The sequence below is a fragment of the Fundulus heteroclitus genome, chromosome 10 (assembly GCF_011125445.2).
Source record: "Fundulus heteroclitus isolate FHET01 chromosome 10, MU-UCD_Fhet_4.1, whole genome shotgun sequence".
NCBI lineage: Eukaryota > Metazoa > Chordata > Actinopteri > Cyprinodontiformes > Fundulidae > Fundulus > Fundulus heteroclitus.
Window position 1 is genome coordinate 22,915,146 of NC_046370.1, and position 24,010 is coordinate 22,939,155.

Genomic DNA, 24,010 nt, shown 5'->3' on the forward strand with positions numbered 1-24,010 from the left:
TGGGCTTTATGGAAGAGTGACCAGAAAAAAACCATTACTTAGGTTAAAAATAAGAGCCACATTTTGAAATGGCCAAAAGACATGTGGTGACTCCCCAAATGTTTGGAGGAAGGTGCTCTGGTCAGGTGAGAAAAAATTAAGTTCTTGGTTACCAAGGAAAATGTAACGTCTGGCACAAACCCAACAAATCCCATCACCCCAAGAATACCATTCCAACAGCAAAATATGTTTGTGGCAGTGGGGATGTTTTTAGCAGCAGGGACTGGGAAACAATTCCCTCTGAGACATGTGTAACTTGTAAGTTTGGGGGAGATGGCAAGAACATCAAGTGGCATGCTCTCTGACTTTCCAAAGTTAATTTTATAGCCTGAGACAGAACTAAACTCGAGGATATTAACCATAATGGATTACATTGATATTTCAATGTCCCCCGCGGGGGACATTGAGTCTGAATAGACCATGTTCCGCGCCTCTATTGTTGAGGCAGCTAGTCGGAGCTGTGGCCGCAAGGGTGTCGGTGCATGTCGCGGCGGCAACCCTCGAACCCGCTGGTGGACACCAGCAGTGAGGGGAAGCCGTCAAGCTGAAGAGGAGTCCTACCGGGCTTTTTTGGCCTGTGGGACTCCGGAAGCAGCTGATGTGTACCGGCAGTCGAGAGCGGCAGGCAGCTCGGCTGGTCGCCGAGGCAAAACTCGGGCGTGGGAAAGAGTTCGGAGAGGCCATGGAGAAAGACTTCCGTACGGCTTCGAATCGATTCTGGTCCACTATCCGGCGTCTCAGGAGGGGGGAAGCAGTGCAGTACCAACACTGTTTACAGTGGGGGTGGTGGTGCTGCTGACCTCGACTCGGGACGTCGTGTTTCGGTGGGCGGAATACTTCGAAGACCTCCTTAATCCCACCAACACGTCTTCCATTGTGGAAGCAGAGCCTGAGGACTCTGGGTCGGGTTCTCCCATCTCTGGTGCTGAGGTTGCCGAGGTTGTTAAAAAGCTCCTCGGTGGCAAGGCCCCGGGGGTGGAGGAGATTCGCCCTGAGTACCTTAAGGCTCTGGATGTTGTGGGGCTGCGTTGGTTAAGGCGGCTCTGCAGCATTGCGTGGACATCGGGGGCAGGTCCCCTGGATTAGCAGACTGGGGTGGTGGTTCCCCTATTTAAAAAAGGGGGACTGGAGGTGTGGTTCCAACTACAGAGGAATCACACTCTTAAGCCTCCTGGTAAGGTCTATTCAGGGGTTCTGGAAAGGAGGGTCCGTCGGATAGTCGAATCTCAGATTCAGGAAGAGCAGTGTGGTTTTCGTCCTGGCCGTGGAACACTGGAACAGCTCTATACCCTCAGCAGGATTCTGGAGGGGGCATGGGAGTTGCCCAGCCAGTCTACATGTGCTTTGTGGATCTGGGAGAAGGCATTCGACCGTGTCCCCCGAGGGATTCTGTGGGGGTTATTCCGGGAGTATGGAGTACCGGACCCTTTAATAAGGGCTGTCAGGTCTCTGTACGACCGGTGTCAGAGTCTGGTCCGCATTGCCGGCAGTAAGTCTGACTCGTTTCCGGTGAGAGTTGGACTCCGCCAAGGTTGCCCTTTGTCACCGATTCTGTTCATAACTTTATGGAGAGAATTTCTAGGCACAGCCAAGGTGTTGAGGGGATCCGTTTTGGTGGCCTTAGGATTGCGTCTCTGCTATTCGCGGATGACGTGGTCACTATTGGCTTCATCAGGGCGTGATCTAACAGCTCTCACTGGAGCGGTTCGCAGCCGAGTGCGAAGCGGCCGGGATGAAAATCAGTGCCTCCAAATCCGAGACCATGGTCTTGAACCGGAAAAAGGGTAGAATGCCTTCTCCGGATTGGGGAGGATGGTGCTGCCCCTAGTGGAGGAGTTCAAGTATCTTGAGGTCTTGTTCACGAATGAGGGGAAGATGGAGCGGGGAGATCGATAGGCGGATTGGTGCAGCGTCTGCTGTGAAGCGGGCGCTGTACCGATCCGTTGTGGTGAAGAGAGAGCTGAGCCAAAAGGCGAAGCTCTCGATTTACCGGTCGATCTACGTTCCTACCCTCATCTATGTCACGAGCTTTGGGTCGTGACCGAAAGAACGAGATCCCGGATACAAGCGGCTGAAATGAGTTTTCTCCGCAGTGTGTCTGGGCTCTCCCTTAGAGATAGGGTGAGGAGCTCAGAGGACTCAAAGTAGAGCCCGCTGCTCCTCCACGTCGAGAGGAGCCAGTTGAGGTGGCTCGGGCATCTGGTCAGGATGCCTCCTGGACGCCTCCCTGGTGAGGTGTTCCGGCACGTCCCACCGGGAGGAGGCCCAGGGGAAGACCCAGGACACGCTGGAGGGACTATGTCTCCCTGCTGGCTTGGGAATGCCTTGGGATTCCTCCGGAGGAGCTGGCCCAAGTGGCTGGGGAGAGGGACGTCTGGGCCTCCCTACTGAAGCTGCTACCCCCACGACCCGACCCCGGATAAGCAGAAGAAGACGGACGGAGACGAAGACAGATTTCAGGTTTTGACTAAAACAGCAAAATATCATCAGCATAAAGGGGTATTTTATGAGTTGTTCCTCCCAATTGTTACACTGTGCACCACATCTTGTGGCCAAATGGTCTCAGCGAGAGGCTCAAGTGCCAAAGTAAAGAGGATAAAAGGTAGGGGACAGCCATGCATAGTACCTCTTTGCAGTGAGGAAGGTGATACCCATGCACTGTTTGTAAATCCACATGCTTCTAGGAGATAGAGGGTCCTAATCCTTCCAAGGATTCCATCTCCCAATCCAAATGTTTCCAACATATCAACTGTATGCCCATTATATCCTATAAAATGCCCTTTCAGCATCTTAAGATACAAATAACTGCTCTGAGTTTTTTATGTACATTGATAAGGTGAGAATAGGATGTTCTTCCTTTATACTGTGTGTACAAGCATTACAAAAGTTGTATTTTTTTGGCCTGCATTGAGTATCGCAGTAGCGATAGCTGACATGATTTGTTTATACTGTGATGTAATGTCTTACTTCATTTCCATGTCTGAATTCCTAATTCAGATACAACTTTGATGCAGCATTGGAGTGAAACCAGTCTTGAAACTAATAAGGCAATCATCCGTGTGCTTTCAGACTTGCTGGTTCAGCCAATCATTTCGGTGTCCTCCAGGAATGAGGTCACCCATGCCCTGAAGCAAAGGTCAGCAAGAGTGTCTAAGGGCTCCAGCTTCACCATCAGCTGCTCCGTTCAGCCACAGTATCCAGGAGGCTCCTTCCAGCTCTCCCTCACCTCTTCCAACATAACATACAGCTACACCCAGCTAGCGATCAATCACTCTGCACACTTCCTGTTTCCTGCTGCAGAGCCCGCTCACAGTGGAAATTACAGCTGTGTTTATATTGTCTATGCTTTCAATTATAACTTCTCCTCTGAGAGCCATCTGCTCACTCTGACTGTCTCAGGTAAGCTGATGGAGAGCTGAACTCGACTACATTTGTTCTTGTGCACTGGTGTCTCTGAATGTGACCTGCTGACTGAATGTGTCTCGTCAGATCCAATAGTTTTCATCATCAGAACCTTGGTCCTGCTACTGAGTCTGCTGCTCTTCGTCTCCATGATCTACTGCAGCCACAAGGTACCGTTATCATTTGTGTCTGACTGAGCTGAACCCTTCAGCCTAGGATGATGCTCTAACTCATCTGTATGTGCTACTATCTGCTTACAGACAACCAGGGGGCAGCCAACGGTCCGACAGAAGAACGTGGAACTGGATTATTATCGCCAAGGTGTTGGAGAAGATGGAGGGGGGTTAGAGGAAGAACAAGAGGAGGCAGCTCTGTAGCGCGTCAGTGTGGGGGAAAAAGTGTTCTGAAGGAATCCGCTCCTTGAAACTCTTAGGATTTTAGTGGGAGTGGTGACCTAGTGGTTAGGGAGCCAGGTCTTTGCGTCTCCGGTTTAAAACTCAGTTTGCCACTCTGGGTCCCTGAGCAAGACCCTTGACCACAGATTGCTCCCTGTGTGCCACTCAGTGTAGCAACACACTGCTCCCTAAATGATGGGTTGGACTATAATGGGAAACATTTTTACTGTAACACTTCTCCTGTGCACAGTGAGAAGGGTTCTGACATGTAATTGTAGTCACTTGACATATGTCTCAGGTAATATTATACATTTAAAAATTCAAAGAATTACATGGCTTTACATCGCTTTGCTTTCTTGGTTCAGTTTTTATAGACCGTTGACTATTATTATCTCATTAATAATGCACCGCTAACAAAATCGCTATCATTTCTCCTGGGATACATTATTACTAATCCTCTTCATTATTGTAAAACTAAAGTCTGGAACTATAATAGCTGCTCCTATCTTATTAACTAAATTCTTTGATGCGTCTGTATAACTCTGGATGTAACTGTGGTAACTGTTAATATAGGTGTGAATTCAAAACAAAACCCCTGTTTTGTCTTTTCTAGTATTAAAAGATCCACTTTTGCTTCAGGTAGTACCCATGGTGGTACTGCTTGCACTGGCACTGTTGGACTACATTTTAATTCATTTAAATCTAACACTGCTGCTTTTTGTCTAACTGTCCACCCAAAGTTTTTATCTCCGAACTCTCCTTTTCCCAACAAGGTTTTAAAGTGTTTTGTGCTGGATGGTCTTCACTATGGTCCTGTAAATTCACCCAGTAATTGAGAGATAGCTGTACTCTTCTCAACTCTAGTAGCATTTCTCCCATTTCCACCTGTAGTGTTGCTGTTGGGGTTGTTTTAAATGCCCCTATGCATGATCTTAAAGCCTGAAACTAAATGTTATCCAGCTTTCTGAGGGATGTACTTTATGCAGATCCATACACCACACAACCACAATCCAAAAAGTATCTAATTAATCTACAATAAACTGTCTTCACTGGTGTTCTATTAGCTCCCCAATCACTTCCCGCTAAACACTTTCTGGATATGTGCACCCCATGTTATTCCCTCATCAAACCATGAGCCCAAAAAAATAAAAATGTTTCACTCTTTCTAATTCTTGTTGATATAATTTTAGTTTTAACACAATACCAATTCTTTTTTTTGTAAAAAAAAAAAAAAGTGTCTGTCTTATCTACTGAAAATATAAAACCCTATTTATTTGACCACTCCTCTATCTCTGTAATAGCTTCCTGTAGTTTTGTAACAATAAATTACAGATTTCTTCCCCTCTTCCAAATCGCGCCGTCTGACATCGACATGATGATAATCCAGATTTAAATCATCTGAGCTGAATCTCCCAAACAGTTCCGAATGAAAAATCATTCCTGGTTCCCATGAAAACTGAAAATCCCATCCCATCCTTGATGTCATAACATAATTTATTAATATTGAGAATAATAGAGGACTGATCATACTCCTTTGGGGTGTTCCGTTCTCAACAATGTATTTTCTTGAGTAAAGTCACTACACTTTCTCTGTTGACTGTACAGATCCAATGTATTTCTGCCTTTCCTGAAGCAACTTTGATAATTACTTACATGTCCTTCCTTTTCCATATAATATGTTAACCTTTCATTTATCATTTTCTCCATTATTTTACATATGTTGGTGTCATGGTACAGTTTTGGCCTGCCTGTCTCTCCATTAACTTTCTGGTGCTTTCTGCCTTCCATACTGCCTGGCTCCACTCCACTCTAATCAACTACACCTGTCATGCTCCAGTCAAGCCAGACTCATTCCACCTGCTCACCTCTCTATAAAAGCCCTCCTCAGTCTTCTCTTCCCTGCCGGATTGTCATCATTCTTCATCCAAACCTCGTCCTGTCTAATGCTTTACATGTCTGCTAGTCAGGGCTTCCCACGCCTGCCAGTTTGAGCGCCTCACGTCTGCTAGTCAGTGCTCCCATGCCTGCTAGCCAGAGCTTTTTACATCTGCCTGTCAGAGTTCCCTTTGTCGACGCCTGCTACCCCAGAGCTCCAAGTAATCTCTCTGCTGTGCTGCTGGTTCTCCAGAACAAATCGTGACTGTTGGATGTTAAAGCAATTTGGCCTATAATTCCCTGGATTTGAACAGTGTTTTCCTGGTTTACGTATTGGCACCACCAAAGCCTCTTTCCAGCTCTGTGGTAGTTTTTCCCTCCTCCCACACTTCATTATATAGTTCTAATAAAACACCCCTTGCGTTTTCACTGAGCTGGTTTATCATTATGTAACAAATCTGATCCATTCCTGGAGCTGACATCTTGGTTTTGTGGAGAGCACATTTGAGTTCTGTCATTGAAAATGATTTATTTAGTAAGTCATTAGAATCTTCTTGTTGTAACTCTTCACCCTCCCTAACTGTAGCTTCCTTCCCTCTTTTCCCCTCTTCAATAATATTATTTGAACTGCGAATATTTACAAAGGTCTTAGCCAGCATTTCTGCTTTTTCCTCATCTCTCAGTGCTGCTATTCCATCATTTATTACAGAGTACCTATGTTCTCTTTTTATCCTATTCATTTTTTTATCAACCCCCAAACTTTACCAATTTCCTAATGATCTAATGTACATAGACCAATAACTACAGTTAACATTTTGAGTTGAACAACAATTCCTTTTTATTTATTATAAGACTTGACTTAGAGAGTTAACATGCTTAAAGAGGAAGAGGAAAAGCCTAATAAAATAAGATACAATCAATAACTATTCAATAAACCATGCAGCGATACTGAGGAAGGGCGGACTGACAGTTTTATATACCATTCATCAGACCCTCGTTGTTACCATATCACTGTACACTGCTTGCAGGCTTGACATGTTTTAGGCTTTTTACATCAGTGTGTGAGCTGCTACAGGAATGATCTTTAGCATTCTGATCACTATCTGATATAATAATGATCAAATACATATTTTTGTAAAATAGTGTGAATCTTTTGCAAACTACTAAATTTTGCAAGGAATCTGAGGCATTCTTCTGATGTTCTGTTATAAAATAGTTTTGTCATATTCCTCAATATGAAGACGTTTTCACTTTAAACAAAAAAAAAAAAACAAATATATCTAATAGTTTTCTGACTCACTGAAACCTAAAGAAAATGTTTTAAGCAGCCACATGTTATGAGCGATCGGGGGTGTCTGTGTTCAGTAACCGCCCTCTCTGATGAAACGGATTTCAATATTTGACCGAGAAGTCGCAAATAGTCAACTAAATATGCAACTTTCTGCTGGGTTAGTTGATCCTGGGAGTGTTACTCTAAATCTTCAGCAGAAATGTTGAGTCAGCTGACCTGTCTAGATCAAAAGGATTTCCTTGACTTTATCTATCTCATCATCCCAGTATTGTTGACAGGAAACTCTCAGCAGCTTTATCTGTTCACGCTGGTACATTGACCTAAGCAAGACCATATGGCGCTTCTTTCAGTTTTTGGTGGATGATGGGTCTTGATATGGTGCCGTCCGAGGGTGTCAGAGGTCAAAGCTGGTCAGCTTAGGTTGCTCCCTGAAATTCCCTTTGATTTGTTGAATGATTTCATGGTATTCTGCTATTCAGAGTCAGAACAATGCCAGTCCCTTCCAATCTTTCACTGAGAAACTTTGTTCTGAACAGGTGCAATGCCTTTCTCACATGTTTCTTAGACTTTATGGAAGCTGCTGTAGGAATATGTTTAATTGAATGCACAATGCTAGATTCGTTGCTAGCTGGTAGTTGGGACTTCTAACCAGATTTCCTGTTACTGTCGCTGGCACTAATAATTTGTTGTGGTGAAAGCAGTCTATTAAAAACTATTACTGAAGGAGATGTTGTTTTTTTGTAATGAAATTAAAACTCTATTGTGTTATCAATTTCATCATTTTGGAAATGTTGTTAGTATGAACTACTAACATATGGAAGGCTTTAGGGGAAAATGTTAGAACCACAATTTCCCTGTTGGAGGATTACATCTTGAAATAAGGACAAAGTGCAATCAATTCCTACAGAGCCTTGCAAAAATTTTTCACAACCCTTGAACTTTTCCACCTTTTGTCACAATCCCACACCACTACAGTCTTCAATGTATTTAATTGGGATTTAATGTGATATACCAAAACAAAATACAACATTATTGTGTAGTGCAAGGAAACTGATAACTGATTTTTATAATTTACGATGTTACAGATTATGAGATTAAAGAGACTGGGCTGCAAAAGGCAGTTACCATGGATATTACAGATAGACAACAGACTCTGGAGACATCGAGCCTGACATACTTAGCTTGGAAAGATTGACTGATTAGAGGAAGATGTGTCAGCCTTCAGAAGTTACCTAATGAGTAGCTCCTCTGTGTGTGCTTTAATCTCAGTGTTAATGCAGCTGTTCCAGGAATGCCTTAGAGGTTTGTCAGGGAACATTAGAGAGCAAACATCGTCTCAGAGAACACATCGTACAGGTCAGGGACAAAGTTGAGGAAAAGTTATCTCAAGCTTCGATCATCTCATGTAGCACTATTCAAGCCACCATCTGAAAATAAAGAGTATGGCAGAACTGCAAACCTTCCAAGACACGGCCATCATCTTAGCTGATTGCATTAATAAGAGGAGCAGCCAAGAAAGCCATGGTAACTCTAGAGGAGCTGCAGAGATCCACAGCTCAAGTGGATCATGAACCATGAATCTGGGCTTTATGGAAGAGTGGCTGGAAAATCTATTGTTGAAAGAAATCTATTAGTTATCCTGTTTTTGGTTTGTCACGAGCCATGTTGGAGACATGTTTCCATGTTTCGTGAAAGAGAGTGGCCTTGGTCAACTAAATTCAAAATTCAGCATTATGGCCTACATGCCAAACAATACGCCGAACTTCCCCACCAGCATTGGGGTGCACCAAACGAACGTCCAATCAGCGTTGGCTTTGAGGCGGGTTGAGGTGTGACGCAACGAGATGCGCGACAGTTCAGTCTAAAGAACATGGCGGCTTCAGCTGATGAAACTAGCGCTAGCGTGGCTATCGAGCAAGTTTTATCGGAATTACAGAGTATTTATTTGCTGAGCTAACGAGCCTTTACCTGCAGCAGCAAGAGTAGCTTGGCTTGTGGTTGTGTTTTCGTCGTCGCTCGTAACAGAGCGACGACGAAGCATGTTGACGAGAACGTCATATGCTTCGTTGATCTGATTGGTTTATTTGGCTTGTCTATCACCAACATAGGCCAATCAGCTAACCAGTATTTTCGCCCCTTCCCAAAATTATTTCAACGGAAGGTTTCCAGATGGATATGCGGAGCAAATCTATCTGGCGGCGTCAGGTTAGTTGGAGATGGGAAGCAAGTTAAAGTTGCAGGGTTGTAGCTTTCCAGTATTGATGGTGGACCCCCTGGTTTAGATCAAAGTATATAACAGCACTGTGCCAAAGTCCAGATTTCTGCTGCAGAACCCTAAAACACAGAATCCAGAAAGGTCTACATATTCCAAAACAATTGCAGTCAAGCAAACAACATATTGTTAAAAGGATGGGGGGGAGGGGGGGGCAATAACAAAAAAAACTAACTCACATGTTTAACACATTTCTTACAATGAGGTTTAAATTGGTCTTTAAAGAGCATCTGTTTCCATTTAAAAAACTGTAATAAGATTTCAATAAAAGCGGGTTAATGAGTTTCTGTTGAAGAGTCAGACAGAAGTCAAGGAGTGATAGATGGGGAACACCAAACATGTTCCTCATTCTGGCATTACCCTTGAAAATGTATATCATCAGGTATGTTTCACCCTTTTAACACTTCAGGTTGCTTAATAAATACCAGTCTTCAGGCTTTGTACAGTTCGTCAGTGTGTTCCTTGGCGTAAAATAGCCTTGTACGTTAAAGGCTGTGCTGTCATGGGGACATTTTAGTATAATGAATTTGCGCCGTGTTAAAAACATGAGCTACAAGTCAGAATATGCAACAGGAAAAGGAAACAACATGTCATAATAGTAGAAGAGATGACGAAACAAACGGTCAGACACAAAAACACACTTCCCCCCTTTGAACATGGATGACCTGCTGGTGCTGCTGGTACTGCTGCTGAGTTCAGGTAAGACTCAAACCCCAAGCAAAAATAATTCAGACCAAAAACATCAAATTATCATTGAACATCAAAAACGTTTTGGACTTTAAAAAAAAAAAAAATTTGAAGATGTTATATGACGATTCCAGGAGCGAAAGTGAAGCAAGTGCAAGTGAAGCAGGTATTTGTTATTGAAATGGGATGGCTTTCTCAGGCATCTAGCATTAGAACATACTTAGAGTACCACCCCTTCAGCTGATTCAGTCATTGTAGGGATTGAAGGAGGAAGTTAGCAGTACTTTTAGGACATTGAACAAAAGTTTAACAGATACTGAGTAATCTGAGTGTTTGTTCGGTGCCTGAGTGCAAAAGCAGTCAGAACATTCTTCATAACTGCTATACTGGGTCCATGTCTAAAGGTTCAATTATAGTTAGAAAAAAAGTTCTCCTGTAATATTTGGTTCTGGTTCCTGTTTATGATTTGGTTAAGTTAGGTTTATTTCTATTATAGGTTCTGTCTTGTTTTGGATTCCTGTTTAGCCTGTGTACTGTTTTAATTGATCTTTATTTGTATTAGTGCTGATTTTCCTTCTGTGTTCTGTTTAGTCTTACTTTTATCTTTTGTTCTAATAAGTTCTGCTTATTAAAACCTGGTTCCTTCACGTCCCTCGCTTGTTTAGGCTGTATCTAATTCATTACATCTCCTACTGATCTTAGATAAAAATTCAGACATTTAATCTCAGGGTGCAGAGTTCAGGTTCAGGGGAAGATTTTTCATCTATCAGTCCTGAAGAATGGTCCTTGTGGTGTCATAGAACCATTATTGCAGAGTTATGAGAGGCAGATAGATAGCATATTAATATGTGCTTAAAAAAAAACAAGCCCACTGCAGTGATAGTTTTGCAAAGAGTTCACAGTGAAGCCGTTTAATTCCAGGTTTAAAGTATTCTGATTGCTCGGAATCTTTGTCACTCATCGTTAGCATAAAAGAAAACTCCAACACTGGCTAACGTATTTGTTTCCCTAAAGTACCTTTTTGTGCTGATTTTTTTTTCATAGCATGTAATGTTTTCAATAAATTCAAGGGTGGGATTTGTAGTACCATTTTCTACTGAGAGAAATGTAAGGCTAAAGGTATTTAATCTATCAAGAGAGTGCATCTCTCAATTTAAACTCAACTCGCTGCAACTGAGTCCATTCTACAGAGGGGCATTCTTTGGTTTTAAAGCCATCAGTTAGGCTGGTACAGCTGGTACCATCTCCTATACTGGCAGAGGATGTGAACTCGGTGCTTTACACTTCACGGCTTGTTCCACATCATCGTTTGAAGAAAGGCACCCAGCAGCACACAATGCAGCAGCATCTAAATGCTGCCAGACATTTTAAGTATGGCATGGCCCAGTATAAGGTCACCTGCTGCCACTTAGCCATTATCCTGAAGTCAGCCCTTCAGTTCTTTAATCTCCTCTTCCTCCACTTGCCTCTGTTGGTGTAGTGCTGTCTGCTGTGGACCTACAGGGTGACACGTTTCTAGGGTTATTACTGAAGACCAACAGGGTGGAAGAAACATTTGCCTTGGGAACAATAAGGCTTTAACTCCGTGAAACTTTAAAGCAAAAAAAAAAAAAGTCTTTATAGCAGTGTTTTTAGAAACCATCTTTATTTTCCATTTGGAGTTCCCTCACAAAGGTTTAGGTCTTTTTTTTTTTTTTTTTTTTTTTTTTTTTTCCCAAAGGAAGACACTCTACATCACTGTTTGTTGGTACCTTACGCTGTATAACTTGTTGGTTGGTAATATTGAAGGATGTAATGATGTAGACTAGAGCTTGCAGGTGCATACACTCTGGCTTTAAACGGCTCGCTGTAAGTTTCTTTGTCATGAGGTCCCAGCTGAATGTATAGCGCCTTTCTGCCATCTGCTGATATTTCAAACCTGTTTCTCAGGGCTGCAAGCTGACGGAGTCCCCAACTCTGCAGGTAAAACATATTTATTTCAAGCGTCTTATACCATGTAAGGACACAACAAAACTCAGTAAAGTCATATTAAAGGATCACTTCATTAATGCATTTTAACTTTGTCCAACACAATTATTTTACCTGTAAAATGCCCACACATAAATATTTGTCTTGCTAATGAAACTGAACTCTATTTATCCTTCCCTTATGTGAAATGCAGCATTACCTATAGGAGGTACGGTGAACACCTAAAAAGACTTTAATTTTGTTGATATCTGGAGGTCATCTAGGATCATAATGTCCACTAAATATGAAGATCACAGAGACTGCCTGAGTTTGAAGAGTTTGGGGAGGGGGTTACTTTTAATTTGGACCCAGTTTGCTTGGAGAGTTTAACGTGTAGAAGATGTTGAGCTGTATTGGCTAGCTAGACAATGGAATATGGATGTACTGGCTGGAAACATGGATTATGTAAAAATAAATCTGTGCTTTAGCATAACTGTATTTAACAGTATTTATCACATATATGATTGTTATGGATTTCTTCTTTCAGGACCTCAATGTGAAATGGCAAAAGCTGACATTGTAATGTTAGTGGACGGTTCGGGGAGCATCTCCGGCGAAGACTTTAAGAGAATGAAATCATTTATATCTCAGATAGTCCAAAACTTCCACATTGGTCCCAACGAAGTGCAGATAGGTATTGCTTTTTAGTCATTTAAACAAATGTCATGTGCTGAGCTAATGTAGTGCAAAATGGGTTTGTCATTTTTTTATATTATTTTAAAGAAAATGCTCAGAAACTACAAGTTTCTGTTTGATTTGATCCATGGCTGTCTGTTTTCTGTAGGTCTGACTCAGTACAGTTACCAACCAAGGACTGAGTGGTACCTGAACACCCACAAAAACAAGCAGTCCCTGCTGGAGGCCATTAATGACATAAAACAAATGGCTGGAGGCACGATGACGGGTCAGTATGCTGACTCCAGTCTTGCTAGGCCAACATTAGATAGAAGAAGCCACTGTGTAATATAGGCCCCAGCAGTCAGAACATGCAGATGGTGGTTGCTATGGCTGATTCTGATATCCTTTCTTTTCCGGTGAACCAGTGGACCCCACAGCCCCATTTCTTTTATCAGCTCTTCATCCTCTGAATTTCTGTTTTTGCAACATACAGGGCAAGCTCTGGATCACATCCTTAATCGGAGCTTTAAACCTGCTGTGGGGATGCGTGCAGACTCAAAAAAATACGTGGTTCTGATCACTGATGGAGCCGCTACTGACAACGTTACAATCCCTGCAAAGAATCTGAAAGATACCGGGATCGAGCTTTATGTTATTGGTAACAGCATTTTTCTGTCAGTGTAGAACACGCTGGTATCAACGAGTTGTTCTTAGATCAGCATGCGCGTTTGTTTCAGGTGTGGGCCCAGATGTTGAAAGCAAGAGGGCCATTAAACAACTGAAGACAATTGCCTCTGAAGATGTTGAAAGTCATGTTTACCTTATTTCAACTTTCCAATCTACCCAAAACATCTCCGCCAGCCTCTGTCGTGGTGCTACAAATGTGAAACGGCTTCCCAGTTACGGTAAGTATGTTTAAAAAATTTCATTTAAAAGCACTAATATATTAATATTAGCTACTGATTATTTTAATTCAAAACATTTCCAACTCAAAAACAGCATTTTGGCCACTTTCATCCAAAACGAAACTGCACCACCATGCATGGATAACAGTGTGTCATCTAGAACCACGGAGAAACAATGCAAACAGAGAACACTTTTTATTACCATTTATGAATGGATGCAGGGCATATTTTCTAGAAAAAGTGAAAAACAATTGAAATTAAGGCATTGGGGTAACTAATGTTTGTCAATGTGTGGGAAATAATTGTGTGCTAGCATGTTGTGCAGTTGATGAGCATCCGATTAAGATACAAAACAAAAATATTCCTTGCGGCATTGATGCCTGACTTGTCAGCACGTTGCTGAGGTGTTGCCGTGTGTTAAATGCAGAATAGCGCACCATCGGGTTCTTATGCTTATAAAAATGTATGTGCACACTGAACATGCTCGCTATAAGAGACTATAAACAGATAGAAGCTTTGTAGTCTGACAAGAGGAGCTGAAGCTCTGCAGGATTATTGCTCTGTTGTGGTTTGACCGAATTTGACCTGCTCACTGAATTTGTTTCATCAGATCTAACGGCTTTCATCATCAGACTGGTGGTCCTGCTGCTGAGCTTGCTGCTCTTTGCCTGTGCAATTTACTGCAGCCACAAGGTAGCACTGGGGTTTGTTTCTGACTGCGCAGAGGCCTTCTGCATGGGACGACGCTCTAAACTCAGCTGTGTTTGCTGCTATCTTCTTACAGACCGCCAGGGGGCATCAGAGAGTTCAACAGCACAACACGGAGGCTGAATATTATAACATCAGCGTGGGAGAACGAGAGGAGTGACAGCTATAGCGCCTCCATGTGGCAGTGGAAAAAAAAAACAAGAACAAAAGATTTTTGTTGAGCTGGCCGAATGATATTTCTTAGTTCTAACTTGCTAAACTTTCACAACCACCCTCCAGTTTAATATTTTTTTCATAACATAATCAATTCTTCAAATCAAGTCTAGCTACATCTAATAGCGTACCGCGAGCGAGCTATTTTTAGAAACGTAACGTCACGATGACGTCACATCACGTGGTACGCAGTAGGGCAAGCTTGCATAGTCCGCCGCTGTTTCGCTGTAAAAGAGACGTGCGTTACCCTTGCTTTTACTCGTAAAACGACTGCTTTTTCCAAATCTAAGACCATGGTTTTTAAACATTGTTGCTATGGAACGTGCAACAGCGACTCGAGGTACGCTGATCGGCCGCATATGAAGGATGTTTTCTTCAAGACTGCCAAGGAGAAATGTGTGCGCTGGGTACACCGGGGCGGTCGGCCTACACAACAGTTCAACCCGGAAAAAGTTACCAAATTCAAGTACATATGTAGCAAGCATTTTGTTGGAGGAAAGGGCACAACCGAAGAACATCCTGACCCAATTCCAGCGACATCAAGTAGTGAACAGGTAAGAGTATTTTGGTGGCCGACATGTTAATAATGAAGCGCCTGCTACCATGACAGCATATAGGCTGTCATGGTAGCAGGCGCTAACATGATACCCTGCTACCAGGATAGCCTACTCAAAAACATTTCAAATAAGAAAAACATTAAACATATACCGATCCCTGGACGGTGAAAACAAACAAAAAAAACGGCCGACGACGCCATGACCACTGCGCAGGAAAAAAAAAAAACAAAGCTTACCGTTCGATCAACTCGGCCCGTTTTCCGTTTTTTTTAAGCCCTCGAACCTCAAGCCATCGTTTGAGCTGAAGGTTGGTGTGTTCTTCGACAGTTCGACCAGGAATCCGTGCGCCTGGGACATCGTCTTGGGAAAGTTTAACGGCTGCAAAGTCGGTCATATCGCTGGTTCTGTTGCGCGTGTAATAGCTGGTTGCTACGGGCGTTCTCTCCTGTATGCCCTACCTAAGCGGCAAAAGGGGCGTTGCTCTTGAGACGGTGACGTCACGTGAGCGGTACGCTATTAAAAAGTGACCCCATTCTGTTGATTTTTAAATAATTGAGATCATTAATGGATATCATTGACCGACTTATGGGAATTAATTGCAGCCTAATCATTAACCCTGACTTTTTTTTTAAATAGTTGCTATTTAACACTGCTGTCTTCTATAATCCCTAAAATGTTGTGGGTATTAAAGTTATAACATTTTTTTGAATACTTGTGAGATCAGATTTATCCATTCGATTCCATAAGCCTCTGAGATCTCTTGAGACAAGGGCTCAATCCGTTACCCATATAGAGCAAGGACCCTTTAGCCAAAGAGGAAGTTTTGTCTAGGAGCCCTGCAACGTCTCTTACCCACGCTAAGAACGCTTTTGGTATCCCACAATTCCTAACATGATGTATCAGCATAGCCCTCTCAGGAAAATCAACAAAAATGTCCAGAGAGATGAGATCGCGCACTTTGTGGTTCATTTTCTGTAATGTGCGGGAGCAGGACTCTGATTTCAGCCGACACAGGTCAGTGGCGTTTTCAATGTTTTTATTTACAAGCAGGAAGTGGACTCGCCCTCTCCACGCGCAGTAGCTCGCGCTTAGTGTGGTTAACCCCTGAGGCAGAGACAACAGGTTAGTGAACAGTGGTCGGTTCACGGTAGCAATGTGAAGGACTTATCCACTAACCTGAAGTTGGGGTAGCTGGGTCCGGAGAGCCGGCAGAAACCCAAGCGAACTGATCCGGGAGTGGAGGGTAGCGGGCGAACAGGCAGGGATCCGACAGGGGCTTTCCAGAGGCGTAATCCGGGGGAGTCCAGGTCCAGTACACAGAGGGCAATTATCCGGCGGCGGTACAGAAGGGAGGTCCAACAGGGAGAGTCCGGGTCCAGTCCAAGTTCGTTCACGGGTAGGCTCAGAAGAAACACAGGGGTCAGGAAACAGGCAGACAGGGACGAGGACGCTGGAATGCTCATACGATTTGCTTGAGACAATCTGGCACTGGCATCTGATCTGCACAGGGATTATAAGGAGGTAAAAACAGATGAAACCAATGAGGACTAATTGCAGACACGGTGGAGATGAGCAGGTGTACCGGTGGGACAGATCAGTGCCAATGCCAAGATCATCACAGAGCCCCCCCCTTAAGGGCGGATACCAGACGCCTTAGGATGTTCAGAGCGTGCTTTGTGGAAATCCCTGATAAGGGACTTGTCTAAGATGAAGCGGGCGGGAACCCACTGCCGCTCCTCAGGTCCATAACCCTCCCAATCAACCAGGTACTGCATGCCCCTACCCCACCTCCTGGACTTGAGTATCCGCCTTACTGTAAAGGCCGGAGCTCCATCAACCAAACGAGGAGGAGGTGGGGTTCTGGAGGAGGGGAAAAACCTTGAGAGCCTGACGGGTTTGACCCGAGAGATGTGGAATGTAGGGTGGACCTTCATCGTCGGAGGCAGGCGGAGGCGGACTGCCACCGGATTAACCACCTTGGAGACGGAAAACGGGCCAATGAACCGTGGCGCCAGTTTCTTACTCTCAACTTTCAGGGGAAGGTCCTTTGTGGATAGCCAGACTTTATCTCCTGGTTGGTACTGCGGAGCCGGAATTCGTCGGCGATTAGCAGCCCGGGCTTGGACCTGGGACGATTTAAGGATGGCTCTCCTTGCCCTTCTCCAGACCCGCTGACACCTTAGTGCAGACAGACGGGCGGATGGGACCCTGGACTCCCTCTCCTCGATGGAAAACACTGGCGGCTGGAACCCATGCACAACATAAAAAGGGGAGAGCCCAGTGGAGCTGGAGGGTGTGGAGTTAATGGCATGCTCCACCCAGGGTAGGTTCTGGGCCCACTTGGAGGGGTCAGACTCACAGATGAGGCGAAGTTTGGCTTCCACCTCTTGGTTAAGACGCTCTGTTTGGCCATCAGTCTGAGGATGGAACCCAGAGGACAGACTAACAGAGATCCCCAGCATGGAACAGAACTCCCGCCAATAGCGAGCCACAAACTGGGGCCCCCTGTCGGAAACGATGTCAGTAGGTAAACCGTGTAACCGGAACACCTCCTGAGCCAGGATGGCACCCATTTCCTTGGCTGATGGGAGTTTGGGAAGGGGAACCAGGTGGACCATCTTTGAAAACCGATCCACAATGGTAAGGATGACTGTTTTACCTCCCGAGACAGGCAGGCCAGTAACAAAGTCCATGGACACGCTGGACCAGGGCCGGGGGGGTACAGGCAGGGGCCGGAGTAAACCGGACGGGGCCTGACGGGAAACTTTGGCCTGGCTGCAGCTGGGACAGGGGGAGACAAACTCCCTTACATCCTTAGTCAGGGTGGGCCACCAAAACTGGGAGCGGATAATACAGAGAGACTTTGTGATTCCTGGGTGGCAGTATAGGCGGGAACTGTGGCAGAAGTTAAGAACCCTGCCCCTTAAGGGTTCAGGAACAAAGAGCCTGTTCTTGGGACAGGCTTGAGGGACCTGTACCCCGTCTAGGGAACGCCTGACCTCATTCTCAAGGTTGAGCTTGGTGACTGCACATCTTACTGTGTCTGGCAAAATGAATTCTGGCGCCTCGACGGGACCCTCCTTCTCCACCTCGTACATTCGGGACAGGGCGTCCGGCTTTGCGTTCTTGGAGCCCGGCCTGTAAGAAAGGGAGAAGTTAAACCGGCTAAAAAATAAAGCCCACCTGGCTTGTCGGGGGTTGAGTCTCTTTGCCGTCTTCAGGTACTCTAGGTTACGGTGGTCAGTCCACACCAGGAAAGGAACCTTAGAGCCTTCTAGCCAGTGTCTCCACTCCTCCAGAGCCAGCTTGATTGCTAGGAGTTCCCGGTTACCTACGTCATAGTTGCGTTCCGCACTGGATAATTTTTTTGAGAAGTAAGCACATGGGTGAACACGACCGTCTTCGGCTCTCTGGCTGAGTATGGCCCCGACGCCAGAATCAGAGGCATCCACCTCTAAAACGAACTGTTTCTTGGGGTCGGGGGTGATGAGAACCGGGGCTGAGGTGAATAAGTTCTTCAGCCGACTGAATGCTTTGTCAGCCAGATCGTTCCAGGTAAACCTCTGCTTACAAGAAGTCAAAGTGTGAAGGGGAGCTGCCACTTGACTGTAGTTCCGGATGAATCGTCTATAGAAATTTGCAAACCCCAGAAACCTCTGTAACTGCTTCCGATCGGTCGGGAGAGGCCAGTCAATGACCGACCTGACCTTGGCTGGGTCCATTGACATCTGGCCGGGAGACAAAAAAAACCCAAGGAAAGAGGTGGAGGTGACATGGAACTCACATTTCTCCGCCTTCACATATAACTGGTTCTGTAGAAGGCGAAGTAAGACAGAGCGGACATGTTGTCTGTGAACAGTTATATTATCGGAGTAAATGAGTATGTCATCCAGGTATACGAACACAAACCGCCCAATCATGTCCCTCAGTACCTCATTAACAAGATTCTGAAAGACGGCCGGGGCATTGGTGAGCCCAAACGGCATGACTAGATACTCGTAGTGGCCTGTGGGGGCGTTGAAGGCGGTCTTCCATTCGTCCCCCTCCCTAATCCGGACGAGATGATAGGCATTTCGTAAATCTAGTTTAGTAAACACTTTGGCCCCCTGGATCTGGTCGAAAGCCGTGTTCATGAGGGGAATGGGGTACCGATTTTTAACTGAAATGTCATTAAGTCCCCTGTAATCAATACAGGGGCGGAGGGAGCCATCCTTCTTCCCAACAAAGAAGAAACCTGCGCCCGCAGGAGAGGAGGAAGGGCGGATAATGCCGGCTCTTAGGGCCTCGTTGACGTATTTCTGCATAGCATCTGACTCTGGCGCAGACAAGGAATACAGGCGACCCCTAGGGGGAGTTGTACCGGGTAGTAGGTCGATACAACAATCATATGGGCGGTGCGGAGGCAGGCTCGTAGCTTTGGCCTTATTAAAAACCTCCTTCAGGTCATGGTACTCAGGAGGAACCCTAGATAGGTCAGGGTAGGTCTCCTCAGACCTACAATCCAATCTCACAAAAGGTTGAGCCGACAGTAGGCAGCAACCTGAACAGGCGGGAGCCCACCCCATAATCTCTTTCTTTTGCCAATCTATTAGGGGGTTGTGTCTCCTAAGCCAGGTGGCGCCCAGGACAATGGGAACCTGTGGAGAGTCAATTATCATAAATGTAAGCCTCTCCCTGTGATTACCTCCAATTAGCAGTTCGATTGGCTCCGTGACGAGGTGGGAGTGGTTCAGTGGATGCCCGTCCAGGGCAAGGACGCTGTGAGGAGATGGTCCCGGGTGGAGTTTGATGTTCAGAGTCCTCGCCAGTCCTTCGTCCATAAACTCTGTGTCCGCCCCAGAATCAATGAAGACAGAGAGGTTATGAGATTTTGCAGAAACAGTGAGTGTTGATGGGAACAGGAGATCTGGGGAGACAGAGAGTTTTGTGCGGCTCAATAGGGATCCCCCCCCCCCCTACTGAGCCTGACCTTTTACTGGGCACGAACGGACGTGGTGCCCCTCACCACCACAATAGAGACAGAGACCGCGCAGCTGTCTGCGCTGGCGCTCCTCCTTAGTGAGGACTGTCTTCCCCAGTTGCATGGGTTCAGGATCCGCTGAAGCATGCGGGGTCAACGGTGCAGCAGAGGCGGACGAAGGAGTCCAGAGGCGGGATGAAGGCGCCGGACGACGATCCCTTCGCCGTTCCATTAGTCTGAGGTCGACTCGTGTGGTAAGATCTTCCAACTCCTTGAGAGTCCTGGGGTAGTCCCGGGTAGCAAGTTCATCTTTTATCTTTTCGTTCAAACCATTAATGAACACATCCATAAGAGCAGGCTCATTCCATAGACTATCGGCAGATAGCAGGTGGAAGTCAATAATATAGTCAGAGACGGACCTGTCTCCCTGCTTGAGGGATAAAAGACCCCTAGAGGATTCCCGGCATGGCAGGACGGGGCTGAAGACTCTGACCAATTCGCGTGAAAAATCATAATAAGAATGGCAAATCAGTGAATCATTCTGCCATTCAGAAGCCCCCCATAATTTAGCTTTGCCGGTCAGCAGGGAGATAACAAAAGCAACTTTAGAGCGATCCGTGGGATAGGAAGATGGTTGTAACTCAAAGTGGATTTCACATTGAGTTAAAAACGCTCTGCACTGATCTGGGTTGCCCCCAAAAGGCTCGGGGGGAGTTAGACGCGGCTCAGGCAACGTCGACGTCATCACACGTGACGTGGTGACGGAGGCGGATGTTTGCGGAAGTGCGGGAGCCTCTTGGCTGCGGAGATGACCTAGGATCTCGGCGACACCAGCCTCAAGCTGCGAAATGGACTTTTCCACCCCCGTTCGCCACTCTGTATCTGGCGAAGAGTCCATCTTTCTGGCCAGATTGTCCTGTAATGTGCGGGAGCAGGACTCTGATTTCAGCCGACACAGGTCAGTGGCGTTTTCAATGTTTTTATTTACAAGCAGGAAGTGGACTCGCCCTCTCCACGCGCAGTAGCTCGCGCTTAGTGTGGTTAACCCCCGAGGCAGAGACAACAGGTTAGTGAACAGTGGTCGGTTCACGGTAGCAATGTGAAGGACTTATCCACTAACCTGAAGTTGGGGTAGCTGGGTCCGGAGAGCCGGCAGAAACCCAAGCGAACTGATCCGGGAGTGGAGGGTAGCGGGCGAACAGGCAGGGATCCGACAGGGGCTTTCCAGAGGCGTAATCCGGGGGAGTCCAGGTCCAGTACACAGAGGGCAATTATCCGGCGGCGGTACAGAAGGGAGGTCCAACAGGGAGAGTCCGGGTCCAGTCCAAGTTCGTTCACGGGTAGGCTCAGAAGAAACACAGGGGTCAGGAAACAGGCAGACAGGGACGAGGACGCTGGAATGCTCATACGATTTGCTTGAGACAATCTGGCACTGGCATCTGATCTGCACAGGGATTATAAGGAGGTGAAAACAGATGAAACCAATGAGGACTAATTGCAGACACGGTGGAGATGAGCAGGTGTACCGGTGGGACAGATCAGTGCCAATGCCAAGATCATCACATTTTCAGAAGGTTGTAGGCCCGGATTTGACTCACATCATCCATGTGCTTTCCCAGCCGTCACATAATGACATCGGAGCTAAAGGCTGTCTGAATTTGGCACAGCATTCTGAATCTCCTTTCCTTCACATGATAAAGTTCTTACTGTTGACCCCTTGAAAGGTCAAGGAACAGGAGCTAGGAGCTGTTACTAAGGGGATTCGGATGGAGTCAGGGTCACAACCTGGACCTGAAACTATCTTGTTCCCCATGATGGAAATTTTTTTATTTCACAATCAAAGGTAAACAAGTCTCTTGGTTAAATGATTTTACTGTGGCGTTGCAGCTGGCATGTAAAGATTAGCCTACAAACCAGACCCAAAACTAATAATACACTATACTTAAACCTTTTTATATGTTTTTCAATTTATTCTGTTTTTCTTTTATACAAGAATTCCCAAAGTGCAAACCTAAGTCTGCAGTGAACCCCTGAAGGCGTGAATAAGTCCAACATACCAGCAACTGCCTCCCTTTGTTGAGTAAAAAGAGGATTTAATGAGCTGCGTCCCTGCTAGCAACCTCCGGCCACTAAGTGAATGTGAAATGTCTTCTTTTAATGGGCAAAAAATCCCGCTCGTCCGACAGCAGTAAGGCTGTCAGAGAATGTTTTTTTTTTTTTTTTTAAATTGATGGAACCATTTCTGGACCAGGAACGGACTGTAACTGTACAATTTTTTCACCTCTCCATCTTTGGCTGATAGGCGTTCTGTTATGCTTCTGTCTGCAACCATGTGGATTGGCTCCATCTGCACTGAACTCATTAACCAGCATATGTGTCGCATGTTTTCCTGCCTACTTGTAGCTGTTTCTCACCACCAGTCTCTGCCAGATTCTTGAAAGCCTTTCTGTGGGTAAACCTTCCAGTGTTCCCTAATTGCCTTGCCAAGACTGACCTTGTCTTGTTTGTCCCTTGCCTTACCCTGCTGGTGAGATGCGGTGGTTCAGAACCTCATGAGGTATTGAACCACTTGAGCCAATTGCTTCAGCAAAGGGTTGATTCCTGAAAGCTTCAGTTGCACATGAAACCACCTACTGGCCAAGCGCATAATCACAGTCTGCAATACAACCTGTGATGCTTGCCTGTATTTTTGTCCTTTGGGCTCTTGGAAATTATCATTAATAAGTAATAACCATTAATATATCTTATGATTATCAATGTGTATAATAAAATATTTTTGAACATGATCTGTGTGCACATTTTCTAACATGGCAGGCTTTGTATGTTTTTCTGTCACTTTAGAGAAATGGCATGGCCGAACCCCGTGTAGACATAACAATTTAAACCCACAGAAGGGAGAAGAAGGTGGCTCCAACTTTCCCTGGTCCACGGGGCCAACGCCTGTATTTTCTGTTACGCATCAATCAAATGTTTGGATTGTGTGTTATCTTTAGTGGTTCAGCCCAAAGCTGCAGTATTGATTTTGAAATGGGTAAGATGTTGTGGCCAGCAGAATGGGGCTGGGAGAGCAGGGTGCAGCCAAGCTGAGGGTATGATTACTTTCTCTTTGCACTTTTTCCTCAATATAGAGGAGGACCTTGAAATCACCATATCCTTTAATTTAATAAGTAACTCAGGAATCAGTTATTATTTCTCACAACATTTAGCGATCACAAACCGACTGATTTTCAGAGGACAGGAGTGGCTTTGGCTGGCCTGGAAAGAAAGTCTTACGGCCTCCGATACCCAGACGGCATCAAGCTGAAAACATCAAGCTGAAAAATTAAAATAAATCCAAAAAGACAACAATAACAACAAATACTGTTATGTTTTTAAGTGGGAATGATTGCTGAAATTAAAACTCTCCATCCATCCATTTTCCAACCCACTTAATCCCCCATGGGGTCGCGGGGGGAAATTAAAACTAGTAAAAGAGAAATTAAGGCCAACTATGGGCATTTAGAATAAATAATGCTATGAGCTGTAAAGTGGATAACTGTGAAAACTGAAAATGTGAAACTAAATATTTAGATCACTGTGCATACAAAAACTGGCATTCTGAATTAATGCTAGGGTAGAGAACACTAGTATCAGATCCAAGCTTGATTTATTTCAAATGTTAACCTTTTATGAAAAATTAGAAAAGGGTAAAAGAACATTCCTAAAATCTGATCTTTTGTTACATGTTTGAAAGATGAATGCAGAAATCCAGTTTTATTTTGTTCAGTGTTCTGTCATCGATGGAGATCTTGGACGGGTTGTTGGTCATTTACATTTTGTATCCTTTTTTTTTATTTGGTGGAGGCTATTTGGTTGCTCCTGCACGTTGAACGCTAAAGTGAAGTCTGATCCATTTTAAATTATAACGTCTGGTTGTAGTGGCAGATTAAAACAAAAGATTTTAAAATAGCACATCTTTATTATATAACAACTCAGTATGAAGTGTTGTGCAAAAATATGTACATACATCCAATATAAAAAAAAGGGTTCCAGTGCAAATAAGAAATTGACTTTCAAAACCAACAGCCACAGTGTTTTCCAA

General features: G+C 45.0%; 1 protein-coding gene and 1 long non-coding RNA gene across 2 annotated transcripts; one reads left to right on the top strand and one right to left on the bottom strand.

The window, feature by feature from the left end:
• The first annotated feature begins 9,956 nt into the window (after positions 1-9,956).
• Positions 9,957-13,270, top strand: LOC118564425 (collagen alpha-1(XII) chain-like). The gene is made up of 5 exons (XM_036142593.1): positions 9,957-9,973; positions 11,891-11,923; positions 12,456-12,602; positions 12,753-12,872; positions 13,080-13,270. The coding sequence occupies exons 3-5, from the start codon at positions 12,470-12,472 to the stop codon at positions 13,268-13,270; spliced, it is 444 nt and encodes a 147-aa protein (XP_035998486.1). The 5' UTR covers positions 9,957-9,973; positions 11,891-11,923; positions 12,456-12,469.
• A 2,701-nt stretch (positions 13,271-15,971) lies between these two features.
• Positions 15,972-16,433, bottom strand: LOC118564379. The gene is made up of 2 exons (XR_004931818.1): positions 16,146-16,433; positions 15,972-16,073 (listed from the first exon to the last, which is right to left on the bottom strand). It is a non-coding gene; the product is annotated as an uncharacterized LOC118564379 (long non-coding RNA).
• Positions 16,434-24,010: the final 7,577 nt, after the last annotated feature.